General features: G+C 59.8%; 1 protein-coding gene across 1 annotated transcript in view; it reads left to right on the forward strand.

Moving 5' to 3' along the window:
* Positions 1-16,873, forward strand: part of TMEM132C (transmembrane protein 132C) — a 94,286-nt gene extending 77,413 nt beyond the window's left edge. Inside the window, exons 5-9 of the mRNA XM_036277305.1 lie at positions 3,964-4,107; positions 10,833-11,038; positions 12,382-12,655; positions 13,063-13,254; positions 15,713-16,873. Coding sequence (XP_036133198.1) covers positions 3,964-4,107; positions 10,833-11,038; positions 12,382-12,655; positions 13,063-13,254; positions 15,713-16,873 — 1,977 coding nt within the window. The remainder of the gene's footprint in view (positions 1-3,963; positions 4,108-10,832; positions 11,039-12,381; positions 12,656-13,062; positions 13,255-15,712) is intronic.
* Positions 16,874-17,737: the final 864 nt, after the last annotated feature.

A 17,737-nucleotide genomic window follows, 5' to 3' on the forward strand; every position in this document is an offset into this window, starting at 1 on the left:
GAATTGTCCTCCGCTCAGCTCTGCCATCAGCCTTGCCCCAGCTCCCACCCCAACCAGCAGCGGGACGACGGCACGACAGCCCTTTGCTGCCACTGCCGAGTGCAGGCCACCATCCGGCCCCTTGCCACTGAGTTGCCATTTGCGGTTACAGAACTGGACGTGCTGCACGCCGGTATATCCGTTTCCGTCCCTCCCACCACCTCCTCTGTGGAAGATCCACCAGCTGGCTTTAGGTTCACCAGAGGGGGGCAGAACCCTCCAAAGCAGTAGCTGAGACATGAAGGACCTTTAGCTCACAGATGTAAGTACATCCATGACCACCCCCTACTCATCAGAGATGTGGGCTTCTCCTGCCTCTCCCCACCTCATCCTCAGTGAGTGGATTCGTTCCCAAGTTTGCCTCGGGGTCCAAGAAGGCTGCTAGGGTTCCAGCCATCACATCTGTATTCCAGGTAGCCAGAGAGCAGAAGGACAAAGAGAACACCCCCACTGGCTAAGTCCAGCTCCCATTGAGCAGATTTTCCAAAGGGCTGCATAATATTTCTGCTTATATTTGGACGGGAGGCATAGTTGTCAAACTTTCAACATCAGGATCCTGGAGAGATTTTAAAACAAAGTTTAATGGGCCCCCTCTCCATCCTTGCTAACTCAGCAGGTCTGGGGTGGGGCCCAGGAATGTGCATTTCCAAGGAGACATGCTGACGCGTCTGGTCTGGGCCCCACTCTGAGAGCCGTTGTTCTAGATCTTAGTCACAGGGTCACACATAGCTGCAAGGGAGGCTGAGAAGTTTAGTCTTTTAGCAGGGTATTCCTTCCCCCCGTCCCCCAAAATCATGGCTCAGTTGCTTCAGATGTCAGCGTGGCAGAGAACATTCCGGAATGTCTGCTGCAAAAGGAAATTTACACCAGAAGAAAAATCCAGTTGTTTCCTGTGTTGGCTGGAGCACAGGAGTCGGAAAAACACCCCTCAGGGTTGGGAGAAGGACATTGGAGACTGCTGGACAGGACCCCGGCTCACGTGGCCAGCTCGGGGGAGAGCCGAGGTCCTGTGGAGAAAACCAAGAACAGGGAGCCCCGCGCTGGCCTGGATGTCTCCTCTAAGTGGGGACACACGCTGTGCAGCCTGCCAGGTTTGGCTCCTGCCACTCAGCGTTAGGTAGTGGGGGTTCCCCCACGCTGCAGCAGGAGTCTGCCCTCATTCCTGTTCATGGCTGAGTAATATTCCACCACAGGCATAGATACATCCCACACTCATCCTCTCCCCGTGAGCACCCTCTGGAGCAGTTTCACACCCGCTCCTGGGACATGTGCTGTGTTCCCTTGGTGCTGGGGCTTGTCTAACATCTGTTTTCTTTTTTCCTTTATTGATTTGAGAGAGAGAGGAAGGGAGAGGGAGAGGGAGACGGAAACATTGATGAGAGAGAACATCAATTGGCCACCTCCTGTACGCCCCCCACTGGTGATTGGGCCCACGAGCTGAGCATGTGCCCTGACTGGGAATCGAACCGGCGACCTCCTGGTGCAGGGTCGATGCTCAGCCACGGAGCCACACCGGCCGGGCTTGTCTAACATCTTTGTAGTCATGTCAGACCCTTCAGTCTATTTAACGCTCCAGAGGTAACTCTGTGTTCTTTATTCGGTAAAGAATTCAAAGTACGATTTGTAAAAACACGGAAAATGGCGAAACCAATTTACATTTATGAGGGTGAATCGAGTAATAAGGCGTGTTTTCCCCGCAGCCCTGGGCTTTGTTCAAGCTGGTGACAGCGATGCAGGGCCCCCCTTACCGGGTCCTTTGAGCACAGCAGCCCTTCCTGCTCCGGGGGGAGGGGGAGGGGAGGCAGCAGGGGAGCCCAGTGGTCCCCCAGGAGCTCCCGGTGGTGGGCAGAACTGGGCGTGGGCCGCGGGCTCGGAGCCGGCCTCCAGGGGCGTGTTCCAGTGCCCAGGGACGCCCGGCCCAGTGCCCTCGGGCCGAGCTGCCCCCGCGGCGGGCAGGGGCTTGTCACTCTGCTGCTGAGCAGCCTACAGCTCAGCTGGCACAGCACTGGGGTCGCCTGCTTGGTCACGCCCACCTGCTGTCTGTCCATCCCTGTGAGCGGGGCCTTGTCACCCTGGGTCACCCCTTGGTAGCCCAGTCACAGAGCGTGCTGGGTGCGTGGTGACAATGCCCTGGACGGCCGGGATCTTCGTGGGCGTCCGGGTTGGGACAGCTGGAAGGGTGGCGTGGCCGACCCCTCGCTTGTGACGAAGACTCCGGAAGATGGGGTGGGACCGGGGTTCCACAGAAGCGGATGGCACAGCTCAGGGTGGAAGCTGGGGTCCCGGTACCCACGGGTGACACACAGTCACCAGAACGACGAGTTGGGAAAGTGGTTTGTCAATGCGGGGACCGTCCCAGAAGCCTCGGCCGTTTGTCCTGGAGGCCAACGCTCTTCACCCGGTTCTCGACGCCCGAAATGGGCATCATTCAGTGAAAACAGCCATCGTCCAGTCATCCTTAATCTCCGCAGTAATTCGGGTCAGGGCTGGGAGACGGGCAGGTAGAGGAGGGGGAGAGGGGGAGACACAGAAAGGGGGAGAGACTGCAAACTCCACTTGAAAGCTAATCACCGTTCGTCCACAAGGGAATTGGGGGCTTTAATGAAGCCATTAGCTGAGGCCGTTCCGAGAGAGCCAGGGAGACCGAACTCTGAGCACACCGCTGTAATGAGCCCGAGAGTGGCCCGGACTCGGCGGACGTCCACGGTATTCTTAGCATCTGTAACAGCCGCCGAGCGCGCCGCCCGGACGGTAGCCCCGCTCCGGGACTCCCACGTCCCGGGAGGCGACACAGCGGAGGGTCCCCTGCTGCCGGCCGAGGGGCGCAGCTTCAGAGCGGGGCTGGGACTCCCCTGGTGACTGGTGACGCTTTCTGCTGAGCCCCTGTGGATGCCAGAGGTCGTTTCTGGGACGGTCAACCTCTCCCCTCGGGTCTCCTACTTCAGAGTCGAGCGTGCTTCCCGAGAGGGCCTGGGAGAGTGTCCGCCCAAAGGTGAAGGGCGCCCATCCGTGTCCCAAAGCCACGAGCCGTCTCGTCTTCCTCTGGCCAGAACGAGGGAGGTTCCCAAGTGCAGGTGGGCGGCGGTGCCCACGGCCTCCGAAGAGACGGCGTCCCCCTCACCACTCTGCAGGTCACGGCCCGCAGGAGGGAGCCTGCCAGCCCGTTGGCCCGAGCTGCCCAGGGACAGGAGCACCCAGGTCCCCACAGCTGCCCTGCGGCGGGCAGACAGGCAGCTGGGGAAGCAGTTTGCTTTGCTTCAAAGTCTGCGTAAAAGTCAGGAGCCCCGGTGGTGCGGTGTTCGTTGCCAAGGTGCAGGGACCGTGGGCATCTGGGGATAAATAAAAGTCACCACTCGGTCCGGCCAGTGTGGCTCAGTGGTTGAGCGTCGACCCTGCACCAAGAGGTCGTCGGTTTGATTCCCGGTCAGGGTACATGCCCAGGTTGTGGGTCTGATCCCCAGTGGGGGCCGTGCAGGAGGCGACCAGTCAATGGTCTCTCTCATCCATGTTTCTCTCTCTCTCCCCCTCTCCCTTCCTCTCTCTCTAAAATCAATCAATAAAAAATATTTCTTTGCCCTGGCCGGTTTGGCTCAGCGGTTGGAGCGTCGGCTTGTGGTACAGAGAGACCCAGGTTCAGTTCCCGCTAAGGGCATGTACCTCGGTTGCAGTTTGTCCCCGGCCCTGGTTGGTCGTGCGGGTGGCGACCACTCGATGTGTCCCTTCACATCGATGTTTCTCTCTCTCTCTTCCTCTCTCTCCCTCCCACTCTATCTGAACAAAAAATGGAAAAATGTCCTCGGGTGAGGATTAAAAAAAAAAGAAAGTGTCCCTAAGGGAGGTGCTGTGGCTACAGCCTTGGGAAGGGGTCCCATGGAGTCAACAGAAGGGCACCCTTGACCCCGGTGTGTCTGGTTCTCCCGACAGGACACCGAGCTCCTGAACACCGCCGTCCTCACGGGGAAGGCCGTCGCCTTGCCCGTCAGGGTAGTGTCTGTGGAGGAGAACAGCGCCGTGGCCGACATCTCGGAGTCCGTGGAGTGCAAGTCCGCGGACGAGGACGTCATCAAGGTAAGCGGTTCTTCCGGCGTCCGCACTGGTCTGATGGGGACGCGCCCTGGGCACCCGTTCATGAGGAAGGGCAGTCCGGTGACACAGGGCGTCGAACGGCCGGGCGTACGTGCACCACGCTCCTGAAACCCTCCATGTCCCTCTCTCCGTTGGCACCATGCTGGCCGAGTTTGCGTCAGGGGGTGTGTGGGACCCCGGGTCCCACCCCAGACGTCTGCCGCGGCCCAGCAGGTGACTCGCGTGAGTGACCTGGTAAGTGAGCCGCGTCCGTCTGGACGCTCCGTGCCGCGGTCTCTGCGAGACAAACGGAAGATCGGGGCAAACGTCACGTCGTTTTCGGCGTTGGCAACCGATGCTCCATGTTTGTAAATGGGCAAAAAATTGAAATAGGTCTGCAGTCTAACTCTAAAAAATCAGTTAAAAATATATTTTCAAACAATAGGCCTGCAGCCTGGGTTGGGCCCACAGGGCAGCTGCTGAAACCATTGCTCTACAAGGCCAAGGCGACCCTGCCTGTTGGGGGGACAGTCCTCTTGGAACACGGGGACTGCGGTCTGTTTCCACACTGTCTGTGGCCGCAGCAGGGCAGGTTGGCGGATGCAACAGAAACCACGCGTCTGAACTAGTCCCGTGTCCCCTCAACGAGGGGCTTTCCCGGCGGGACCCCTGCGCTGCAGTGTTCGTGTCCCGGTTCTCGCTCTCTGTCCCCACCGTGTGGGTCAAGGAGGAAGACAGCGCAGGGCTTTCCCGAGCCGGACACGAAGCATCTGGTCTTTCTGTTCTTGCTCATCCCGGAAACACACCCAGAAAACAACAGAGAGGCACGAGAAATCCTCCCGGTCATGTCCTTTCTCCCTGTGTGGGCGTCTGGCCGACACCCCAGAGACTTCCCCCCGCTGCGACAAACGCCACATGTGGGTAGAAGAGGACCTTACACACTGTCGGGGCAGCGACGCGGTGAGAAGTCCGTCCCTGCAAACCCCGCCTCCAGCACAGCATGGCCCGTCCCCTGCCCTGGTGCCCCCTTCACAGGGTGACATCCTCATGGTCTGATCATGAGGACAGCCTTCCAGCAGGTGGCAGCGAAGTGTCCCAAGAGCGGGTTACTCCCACCCTCCTGACTGTTGGAGGTCCGGTCTCCAGGAAGGGACGCTTTTTCCTAATTCACCCCCAAGTGACGTGTGGGCTGGTGGCGGCCCCGAGCCCAAACCGTGGCACACAAAGCCCGAGGTTCCCGTGGAAGGTCTGAACCACGCCGTCCAGCAGGAACACAGGTGGGCCTTGCATTTCTCCAGCAGTCACCTCCCGGAAAGCACAGACGTTGGGTGGATTGTGAGGATGTGTCTGGTTGAGCCTGTTGTGTTAACATGTTGCCACTTCAACAGGCAGTGTACAAGGTGTCCGTGCGGTATTTGCTCTCGGGGCTCTGTCTTCCCAGTCGGGTGTGTGTTTTAGACCGAGAGCCCACCTCTGCACAGCCCCCCGTCCTGAGAACAGAGACGTCCCAGCAGCATCCAGGGGACCCTCTGCCCCTCTGGGCAGGTGGCTGGAGGTCTGCGGGCTCGGCTGGGTTCGGCCCCTCGCTGCCGGCGGGGCTGAGAGGGGACTTTAGGACGTAACCCTCCCGTGGCAGAGGGCACACGGCTGGCAGGAATACAGGACACCTCCAACCGTGCTGGGACTGGCCGCTGTCACTCCGTCCACATTCTCTGGCCAAAGCTGGCCACGTGGCCAGGTGCACCCACCGTGGAAGAGCCGGGGGAGGAACTGAAAGTACCTCCAGCCGCGTGGAGCGGGGGCACCGTGGCTGAGAGCAGGACTCTGGAGCCCACGGTCCGTGTTTAAACCCCGACTCACGCCTGCCGCTGTGTGATCATGGGCACTTCCACACCTCGGTGCCTTCCAGGCCTCGTCGGAGATGCGGACGCGCTGAAAACATCCCTCCTAGTCGTGGTGAGCGTTCGGGGAGCGCATCCACGGGACCGTCCACGCGGCCCTGGGTGACCCACATGCAGTCTTCTGTTGTCCCCCAGGGAAGTCCCCTGTGTGTGCGGGGGTTCTCACGTGGGTGCCGTGGGCAAGTGGGCGCAGGAGCCCAGAGCGAGCCCCGAGGTGGGGAGTGTGTGGGCACTGATACCTGGGCACCTTCGCTCCAGGACACACAGGCTGTGGTTGCCCTGGCAACACTCTGCCCTGGGGATGTTGAGATGGTTCTGGCCACTTAATTCTCCACGGAGGACCCGGTGCTGTTTGCCAGCTGTTATCCTGCAGAAACAACCTGCCCAGCAGTCTCGGGGGGCAGGGCGCCCCACAGCAACCCCTGGAGCCCGCCGGCCCCCCGGAAGGCGGGGCTTACGCTTTGCATACTGTCCTCTGGGGACATCATGCAAACACAGACGTTAGGGAATGGTGGCAGAATCCATCAGTCAGTCTGGCACCCGGCTGTGATGGTGGCGAGGTTCAGAAACCGCGAGAAAGCAGACACGGGGCCAGCCCAGGGGTGCACGCCTCAGGGCTGGCTCCCAGTCCCTCCGCAGCCTCTATCCCCCCAGCTGGGCCCCAGCCCTCCAGTCTGGTCCCTGACACCAGCGAGACACCAGGGTAGAAACCTCAAATGCTTTCGGGGTTCAGGCTGGTAACTAAAAATGGCAGTGAGGACAGGGATACGTTGTAGCCCGATGTCTGTGACCCCGACATTCCCATGTGAGATCCTGATGCCCGAGGGGATGGTAGGAAGTGGGTTCTGGGAGGTGATGAGGCCATGCGGGTGGGGCCCTCATGACGGGCTGAGTGCCCTCGTAGGGGGGCCCGAGGGCTCCCGCCCCTTCACGGCGTGAGGGCGCAGAGAGGTGTTGTCTGGGAACCAGGACACAGGTCCTCCGGAGTAGCTGGTCTGCTGGACCCTGGACGCTCAGCCTCTAGAAATCAGTGTTTGCTGTGAGCCCCCAGCCCCCCGTCTGCGTTTGCATCACAGCAGCCGGAGCTGAGTGAGATGGGATGTCTGGGTTGCCATGGAAACAGCACAGAGCTGAAGGGGGCAACGGCATTATTTCAAGAAGTGAGCCTCCAATGGTGGCCCCCAGGGGCCTTGGTTAGACACGCAGCTGAGGGCCCCACCCAGGCCTGCTCCCTCAGAGACCCGGGGGCCCAGCAGGCTGGGACAACCCTCTGATGCCCACTCAGGTCTGAGAACCTGCCTGGGTGACAAAGTCACCGTGACGTCCATGGCTGACCAGCAGGTGCCTTTGCTCCCCCGTGGAATGTGTCCCCAGCCTCTCCCCCAGGAGGCAGATGACATCCTCAGGAAGTAGCCAAAGCCTGAGTGAGAGCAGACGGCATCAGCTGACCACGCGCTGCTCAACCAGAACCCACATGGCCCGACGTGGCCCTCCAGGTCGTACACGCGGGCATCTGTGGCCGGTTCCGTGGCTGGTTCCGGGGCCGCCATGTGTTCAGCCACCATCGCTCCACTGTCAGAGCCAGGAGAGGCGGAGGGCAGTGCCCAGTGGGCAGCCCGCCCACGACGGACAGGGAAAAGGATTTCCAGACACCAGGCCAAGGGACCGGAAAGATTCCTGCAAGCTTTGGGCTTTGTGTCGACGAGCCAGCTCCTGTGTGAAGCGTGGCTTCCACCTCAGCCACTTAGGGGATGATTAATGCATCCGGAGGCTTCCCGAGACGTTTATGGCCCCTTCAGGAACGCGGGAGACACGGCCCCCCCCGCCCCGCAGCGCCGATCCCTCCGCGAGCTCCTCATTACTAAAATATTCCGGAGCGCTCGGCGCCCTCCCCCCGGAGCCCGGAAAGGTAATAAATGAGGAGAGTCAATGGTCTGTGAATTACAACATTCATTAAAGAAGTGATTACTGATATCACTCCTGCCCGGCTGTGGTGCTGATGCCCGCCCAGGCCCAGGACAGTGTTTACCTGCTAATGACAAGTCCGGGACTGCGACTGAAATTGGTTTGTACCCTTAATCAGTGTGTAAACATTTTTAAACCACACTTGATCATGAGTGAAAAGATCGACCGGCGTGTTCCCCTCCCAACTGCTCCCGGGCACTGTCCCCAGCAGGTGGGGGCACGGACGGAGCCCAGCCCTCCCAGCTGCCCCTCCAAACACAAGGACGAGTTGAGGATGAACATGGGGCCCGGGGTAGCCATCCATCCTGGAAGCGGTTGCGAGCGGAGCTCACTGCTCAGCACCGGAGCTATTTAGCCGCCAGCACAGATAGGACGTTCGACAGGAGACAGATAAGCAAATTGGCAATTACCACGCAGGCCTGGAAGTGCTGCAAACTCCAGGAACGACTTCATTAGCCCTGCGCGCTCACACAGAACTGTCCGACATGCATTTCCACGGCGCGGCTGCGCTTTATGTGCGTGCTCCAAGGAGTCGCTGACCCCAAAAGCGTTGGGAGACACTGCCCGGGTGCTTTCTAGATGTTTTCAAATTAGCTTCCTGTGTTCTCGCAGCTCCTCTCGCCGTCGTACCTCAGGCCCTCGCCCCGGCCCCCCGGCCCAACGTGCTTGGTGGTGTCTTACAGTAGGCAAGCCCGTGGGAAAGATCTGTCCGTCCACCAATCCAGCTGCCCATCATCCACCCATCATCCACCCACCACTCATTCTTCCACATTCTTCCTTTCATCCATCTGTCCATCAAACTTCATCTATCCACCCATTCATCCACCTATCTAATTATTCATTTTTCCATTCACCCACCCATCCATTTGTTCATCCATCTGTCTATTACCCACCCATGTCTTCATCCATCTGCCCATCTATCCACCCATCCATATATCCATTCACCCACCCATCCATTAATTCATCCACCTGTCTATCCATTCATTTATCCCTCTACCCACTCATCCATCCATCCATTCATCATCCACCTATCTACTAATTCATTTACCCATTCACCCACCCATCCATCCATTCATCCATCTATTATCCGTTCATATAGCCATTCATCCATCTATCCATTAATTCATCCACCTGTCTATCCATTCATTTATTCCTCTATCCATCCATCCATTCATCCATCCATCCATCCATCATCCACCTATCTATTCATTTACCCATTCACCTGCCCATTCATTCATTCATTCATCCATCTATTATCCATCTATATAGCCATCCATCCATCTGTCCATTAATTCATCCACCTATCTATCTACCCATTTATCCATCTACCCATCCATCTATCCATCTATTCATCCATCCATCCACCCATCATCCACCTATTTATGCATCCATTCACCCATGCATCCATCCATTATCCATCTACCCATCTGTCCATCCACTCACCTACCCATCCATCCATCCATTATCCATTCGTCCATCTGTCCATCCATTCACCCATCCATCCATTATCCATCCGTCCGTCTGTCCCTCCACTCATCCATCCATCTGTCCCTTCAATACCCACTTTGCTGAGCTTGTCCTGTGCAGCTGGTGTGAGGACAAGAGAGCAAAGATGTGCGTCCCGCCTCCAAGGATTCCACAGTCTGGCAGCCGATGTGGCATACGGGGTGTGTGCAGGTCACTCCCCACACACTTGGTTGTGCAAGATGGATCCTGTCGTCACTCTTTGACCCAACTCGATGTATGTTTTCACTTTTCAGCTCATTAAGGCAGAAGCATATGATCCCAGTCTGATTCCAGGAGACTTAATCATCTCCAAGGTTGGGGGACGGGGCTTCTAGTCTTCAGATTTTCGTTGCAGATCCTGGGGGCACCCCAGTCAGAGTCCATGTGGGTGACCTCTGGTATGGCCCCTCTCTGTCCACATTGTCCCTCCCAGCCTGCTCCCAAGGCCGCAGGCACCTTCCTGTTGCTTCTTTGCCACGTGAGCATGTCCGTGGCTCTCCGTGGATTCATGTCCTGAAGGGTTGAGTCTCTGGGTGCTCACAGACTCCCACCCACTCTTCTTTGCCTGTGTGTGTCCCAGTCTGTGCTCCGTCTGCGAAGATCTGCTAGTAGCGGGAAAGGAAAGAGAAGGTGTCGGAGGGGAACAGGGATCATTGGTACAATGTTTTCATGCACCCCAACAATGCGACACAAATCTAAACAGTCTGGGTGTCAGGGGGCTGCCTGACCAGGCACAGGGGCAGCGCAGGGTGAGACCTGGGTGTCTTACAGACTATTAGGGCCGTGTGGCAGGACGGGGGAGCCCTGCCCGAAAGGAAGGCACACAGGCCCCTCAGACCCCGGGAGGCTGCGTGGGGTGGGGTGGGGTGTGGCTCGCCCCCTGAACAGACACAGCTGGAGAGCACACACCTCTGGTGTCCACATCACCGTCCCTCGGCCCATGGGGAGTTCAGTCCCGGCTTCAGACCGTGCAGTTCACGTGCCCTGTGTGGTCGCAGCAAACCCTCCGGAGCTGCATTCCACCTCTGCCTCAGGGCCTTTGCACGTGCCTGGGAGTGCAGGGCCATTAGCCCACAGGGCGGCCCTCACCCAGCGAGGGGCGGAGGCTGGTGGGTAACGTCTCTGACTCCAGTTTCTCAGGGGCACAATTCCGTAGGTTCTCCCCGAAACCCTGGAGAAACAGCCCGATGCTCACCGCAGCAAACACAGAAATTCACCTTCCCATTGACTTTCCTCCTCCTCTGACTCCTTCACTCTGCTCTCTGGCTGCTGCCCTTCAGGTCCCCTCCCCAGTCAGCCCGCTGCGCTGACTCCTTGTCTCCGCCCGTGACCCTCCCCGTCCCTCTGTCTGTGCAGGTGTCGGACCGCTGCGACTACGTCTTCGTCAATGGCAAAGAGATGAAGGGCAAGGTGGACGCGGCTGTGAACTTCACCTACCAGCACCTGAGCGCACCCCTGCGCATCACCGTGTGGGCGCCCCGGCTGCCGCTGCAGATCGAGGTCTCGGACACAGAGCTGAGCCAGATCAAGGGCTGGCGGGTCCCCATCGTGGCCAGTAAGAGGTGAGCCCGGGCGGGGATGCTCCGGGACATGAGCAGGGCATTGTCTCCATCGTCACGCTCAGGCAGCCAGTGCGGGGCAGGTGCTGCAGTTGTCACGGCGATGACACGTCCCACGGCCTAGCGACCGCGCCCCGAGGAGACTGAGGCCAGGGGGACGGGCCGGGGCCCCTCGCGCCCTTCATGGGGGCTGCGGTGGACTCGGGTTCGAACCTGCCTCTCCGGAAACGACGGGACTGAAGTCACACCTTGTCCTGGCCCCTCGGCCCCCAAGGAACTTACGTTTTGCTTTGTTCTCTCTCGGTGAAACAATGAATCCGTTTTCTGTAGCTTAGGAATATCTATAAGCTTGAGAAGCTCTGTGCCTATCAAATTATTAGATGCATTTTAATTGCATTTATACTGGACTATGACCCTTTGCTCTTAAATCGAACACACGAACCAAAAAAAAAGGCTTTGATTTTTTCTGTGACTGGGTTGTCGCAGGTAGGAGTTTGGGTCTTGTGTGCCCAGCTCTGTGCCCCGCTCACTAGCTCAGTGAGGGTGGTGACCGAGCTCCTGGGTTTCGGCCGGGAACCCTGTTTTGAACCTGCTGTGCGGGTACCGGCTGCTGCCGATGGTGGGGGCTGCGGAAACGCCAGCTCAGGAGGGAACCGGGCAGAGACGCCGACTGTTTCCCTGACGGGGAAGTTGGCCTGGCTCGAGCGGGGTGGCCGTGGGCCAGCCAGCACCTAGACCGTCCAGTGGCGTCCGTGGCCAGGAGGCTGGGTGTGCACATGGCCCGGAAGAGGCCCGGCTGATGGCAGGGGGAGATCCGCTGGGAGCCCGCAGCTGCCTCACCCTCTGCCCCACCTCCCTCCCCTAGAACAGGCACAGGTCTTAGAGCCCAGCTCCCATGAGGCGGGAGAGAGTTTGCACTTGGGGAGCTTGGACAGGCAGCCCTTTGGTGTGCGATGCGGTTCTGTCCCAGTAGAACTTTCTGCGGCGCCGGAATGTTCTAGAAACATCCAGTATGGCAGCCACGGGCCTGTGTGGTTAGGGAGCTCTCGGAACATAGCCTGTGCCGCTGAGAAACTTGGTTTCTTCATGTATTTCATTGTATCCATTTAAATCACACCGCAAACAGCTACACGTGGTGACGAGCGGCTGCCAGCGCAGCGAGCTTCGGAGAGGCTCCCGTCTCTGTCGGCGCGTCTGCGGGAAGGAGCCGTCAGCCGCTCCGCGCGCCCCTGAGGTCCCCAGGCCCCTGCAGGAGACCCGGCGGCGCCTGCCTGGCCGCATGGGGACCCGGGGGGCCTCTCTGAGTCCGTCTCCCAGGCCCGAGAGTGTCATGTCCTTCCCCACAGGCCCACGCGGGACAGCGAGGACGAGGACGAGGAGGAGCGGCGGGGCCGGGGCTGCGCCCTGCTGTACCAGCACGCCACCGTGCGGGTCCTCACCCAGTTCGTGTCCGAGGGCGCCGGCCCCTGGGCACAGCCCAGCCTCCTGCTCAGTCCCGACTGGCAGGTGGACATCACCCACCTGGTGGCCGCCTTCATGAAGCTGGAGGAGCCCCATGTGGCCACGCTGAAGGACAGCAGGGTCCTGGTCGGGCGGGAGGCCGGGATGACCACCATCCAGGTAGGAAACGGGGCCCGGCACTGAGCACAGTGGGCTGGGGAGGCTGGCAAGATGGGCGGGGCTCCGAGGTCAGCCCCGGGGACAGCAGATGGTGAGCCCGGACCAGCCCTCTCAGCCTCATCTCCTCCCGAGCAGAATGGAGAAGGGGGTGGCCGTCCCACGTGACCCCTCCCCCCGCGGCATCCTTCATTCCCGCCCCCCTTCTTTCTTCCGTCCCTCTTCCTTCTGCCGCTCACTTGTTCCACAGAGCCGTCTACACCCCCTGCCTCCCGCGCCGGAGGCCATGCCCAGAGCAGGGGTCTTCCAGGGGCCTGGACCTCAGGCCGGTTGGGGACGAAGGGACAGAACAGGGAGGCTTCCGACCCTGGGACGGGTATGACGGGCCGTCCCGTGTCCACCATTCACAGGTGCTATCGCCGCTGTCCGACTCCATCCTGGCCGAGAAGACAGTGACCGTGTTGGAGGACAAAGTGTCGCTCACAGACCTGGCCATCCAGCTCGTGGCCGGGCTGTCTGTCACCCTCCACCCCACCCCGGAGAACAGCAAGGCCGTCACGGCCGTGGCCACGGCGGAGGAGCTGCTGCGGTCCCCCAAGCAGGTTGGAGCCGAGGCCGGGTGGCCTGATTCTGCAGAGGGTGGGGAGACGGGGGGCGGGGGGCCAAACCGCCTTCCAGATGGGCCGACCGCAGACCCAGGCACGTCTCCCACACGGATCTGGGGCGACCCGGCCACACCATCCCGTAGCGGGGTCTCTGATGCAGTGGGGGGACCACGCCCAGTGCACCCGTGTCACCGCCACGCCCAGCAGCTTGCGACAGCGCCCCCCAGTACCTCCCAGCCCTGCAGTCGGGTCCCCGTGGGCCCCGCCGGGCTCCACGCTCCGGGCACAGGCTGAGAGTTGGCCGGCAGGGCTCGTCCCCGGATGTCCCCGCGTCATTCATTCTGTCGGCAGAATCCGCTCCTGCGGTTGGAAGACTGACGCGTCCACTGTTGTCCCGGAGACCCTGTCAGCACCCTAAGGCCACCCGCGCCCCTTCTCACTCCCACCCCACCCCCATCACGGGGAGCCAGCAGGGAGGGGGCGGCCGGTCTCAGGCTTTCAGCCTCTGACTCCTCCTCCACCACCAGCCAGAGAAACTGGTCCTGCCCAGGCCCCTGCACCGGCCTCAGGCTCGCCGGGTCACCTGCGCATGGCCGTCTGCCGCCCAGCTGAGCCACTGGCACGTGTCGTCCAGGTGCCAAGGTAGCCCGGGCCGCTCTAGAAACACCTGCTCCTTCGCTCCAGAGCGTCAGCAGCAGGGACCACAGTCGCCCCCACGTCCAGCCTCCCTGCCCCCGTGTCTCCTGGAGGCAAGAAATTGCCGGGCGTCTTCTGGTGTGTAAACAGCAGAGTAGTGGGGAGACGGCAGGAAGCATGGAGCTGTTTGCTGAGGATGGTGCCCAGGAGGGGACGGCTTGCGCTGCTACCTCCCTGGCACGGGGCGCCGCCACCAGACCCATCTGTCCCCGTTGCCTGGTCCCCCGACCCCACCACGACTCGGGGGTTTATGGAGGCCGTTCACCTGATGTGCAGACATGGCCCTTGACAGGAGGGAGCTCAACGTCACTCCTGGGCATGGGACTTGAAGTCGTTCAGAATTTCTGCTCTTTGGGGAGCAAGGGCTGACATTCGCCACCGCGGGGACTTCGTGGTGGTCACGCAGCGGGGCCGGTGATGACGGACTCCGGCCAGCCCGGGGTGTGCCGGGGCTTCATGCGGACCGTCTGCCGTTTGGGGGCTTGGCTTGTGTGTGTTCAGTTCTTCCTCCGTCTGGAGTGTGGAGAAAACTTAATTTAAGATGAAGTCAGCCAAGAGGAACGTGCAGATGGTGGAGGACGTTTGATCGCCACCGTTGGGGTGGGGGCAGGGCGGCTGGCACCTTGTTCCTGATGGCTGAGCTTTGACATGCAAATTCTGATTTGTAAGCCCGGAGTCTCAGGGCAGGAACACCGGTCCTCTGGGCCTTAGGGCTCTAAGGGGAGCCGCAGAGAGAATGGGGGAGCCCAGTGGGAAGGCATTGCCGGTTAGGCCTCGGAGGAGACGCACCGGTTGCATGAGCGGGTGGGGGGGGGTGAGGACGGAGGATATGGGGCGGGAAGCAGTCCTCAGATTGTCACCGTAGTTGTCCCCAGAAGCTGGGCCTGAGGTGAGGATCCGGGGCCAGCCCTGTATGGGGTGGTGAACGCAGCAGCCTTCAGCTGGTGCGGGGGGCGATGCAGGGAGGCGGCCAGGGGGGCACAGACACATATGATCCCAGCTCAGCCACCACCGTGGGCTCCGGGGTCGAGGCTGCTGGGGACACTCAGCCAGTCCAGGGAAGGCCAGCAAGGCACTGTGACCGAGGCCAGCGGCCAGGAGATGGGACATGGATGTGAACATGATGTGGGTATGGACACGAAGATGGGTATAAACACAGATACAGATATAGTATAAATATAGATAGATATATAGATATAGGTACAGTATAGATATATAGTAATCAGTATTGATATAGATGTAGTATATAGATATAATATAGATATAATATAGTATAGATATGTAGCACTCATATAGATATATAGTATAAATATACACATATAATATAGTAGAGATATATAGTATACACACAGACATTGATGTAGATAGAGACACATAGTATACACATAGACATTGATGTAGAGACACATAGTATACACATAGACATTGATGTAGATAGAGACACATAGTATACACACAGACATTGATGTAGATAGAGACACATAGTGTACACACAGACATTGATGTAGATAGAGACACATAGTGTACACACAGACATTGATGTAGATAGAGACACATAGTATACACGTAGACATTGATGTAGACATAGATACAGTTATAAACTCCTCTAAGTCCTGAGTAGAGAGCTGGCTGTGCAGGGTGCTCAGTCCTTGGCATTTCGGGCTGTGAGCCTGACCACATGGGTTCCAGAGGCCAGGAACGCCCTCGGGCAAAGAGAAAGCAAACCTTGGCCCGTCCTCTAACTGCCTTGTCTCTGCAGGAAGCCGTGGTCAGCACCTCCCTGCAGTTCAGCGACGGCTCCGTGACGCCCCTGGACATCTACGACACCAAGGACTTCACCCTGACGGCCACCTCCCTGGACGAGGCTGTCGTGTCTGTGGCCCAGGCCCGCTCTCCCAGGTGGCCGGTCGTGGTGGCCGAAGGGGAGGGCCAGGGGCCGCTGGTCCGCGTGGACCTGAGCATCGCAGAGACCTGCCAGAAATCCAAACGCAAGAGCATCCTGGCCGTGGGTGTCGGCAACATCAGAGTCAAGTTTGGCCAGAACAACGTGGACTCCGGCCCCGGCGGGGACGATGACCAGGGCGAGATCAAGAACCACGCCAGTGACCGGCGGCCAAAGGGCCAGGACGGGCACGTCCAGGGCAGCTCGTCGTCGGAGCGAGAGGAGGGGGCCGTGTCCCGGGGCAGCACCACGGCCAGGCCGCTGCTGGACAACAAGGTGGCCAAGAACAGCCGTCTAGACGGGGGCAGGCTGCAGAACATCCCCATCGACTTCAGCAACTTCCCGGCGCAGGTGGAGCTCCCTCGGGCCGGGGCCGGGGCCGGGGCCGGGCTGGCGGACAGCGGCCTGGTGCAGGCGGCCCGCGGCCTCAGCGACCTGCAGATCGGCATGTACGCCCTCCTGGGGGTCTTCTGCCTGGCCATCCTCGTCTTCCTCATCAACTGTGCCGCCTTTGCCCTCAAGTACCGGCACAAGCAGCTGCCCCTGGAGGGCCAGGCCTCCGTGACGCACTCCCACGACTGGGTGTGGCTGGGCAATGAGGCCGAGCTCCTGGACGGCGTGGGCGAGGGGTCTCCGCAGCCCAACGAACACACGACCATCATAGACCGCGGGCCGGGGGGCTTCGAGGACAGCAGCCGCCTCCTGCTGAACGGAGGCTCCCAGAAGCACGCGCAGGGCCAGGCGCACAGGCCGGCCGCGTCGGGGGCCAGGCAGGAGCCCCCGCACTCGCCCACCTCCCGGAGGAAGAAGGTGAAGTTCACCACCTTCACCACCATCCCCCCCGACGACAGCTGCCCCACGGTGAACTCCATCCTCAGCGGCCATGACGAGGACATCAAGTGGGTGTGCCAGGGCCTGGACGCGGGCGCCCCCACGGAGCTCAGAAACTATCTGGAGAAATTCAAGGACAAAGTGTAGGCCCCTCTGGCCAAAGGGCCCTGTGCCCAGCACCTTGCTCTCTTCCAGGCTAGACCTGGGCCCTGGGGGTGGTGGTGGTTGGGAGTCACGGGGCTTTGAACAGGGACTTGATGGTGCCCCTTGGGGGCCCGTTGGACGTTTTGAAGCCGGGAAGGGACTGTTTTTGTAATCAGAGGTTTTTTAGCAGCCGCTGAGGGCGGAGCTTCGAGGGTCCACGGGAGGGGCCCCGGGATGGGGCGGACGGACACGGACCGCACCGGCCAGATCAGCAAGGTCGTCCTGTGAGTCAAAGTGTAACAGTCAAGCTACCAAAAATGATTTGTTAAAAAAATGCAAAAAGACAAATAAAAAGAGACAGAAGTAACCATCTGTTTATATTTCTAACAAAGGAGCCTAATCTCAAACCAGGGCTAAGAGACAGGTTCGTGTTAAGTCCGTGTCCCCTCCGCAAGGACTGTCCGTGGGGGCTGGGGGCACAGGTGTCTGGATATGGGTCACCTCTGGGGACAGGCGGAGGGCTCCTAAATCTTTACTTCTCACCTTTGGTTGTCTTTTCCCGTATTTCCTGTCGCTATCTTTTTCATATTTATTTCTGAGGATCAAATGGCCTATTGGTCCTAAATTCAGCAATAATCCCATTCCTGTCCGTCAGATGGACTCTTGGGAGTGATGACCTCATCCGTTCTCCAGGTAAGGGGGCGCTTCCTGTCACCTCGCTGCCTTGTTGGTGTTCGCTGGGTGTTTCCACTGACAGGAGTCCTCACCTTCTGAGGGCCTTGACCCACCGCCACCATCACAGCCTCCAAGGGACAGAGCCGCCACGTGGGACGTTGTCCCAGGCTGTTCCCACCACACACAGCCCGC

This window comes from Molossus molossus, unplaced genomic scaffold (genome assembly GCF_014108415.1).
Source record: "Molossus molossus isolate mMolMol1 unplaced genomic scaffold, mMolMol1.p scaffold_m16_p_22, whole genome shotgun sequence".
In the NCBI taxonomy this organism is placed as follows: domain Eukaryota; kingdom Metazoa; phylum Chordata; class Mammalia; order Chiroptera; family Molossidae; genus Molossus; species Molossus molossus.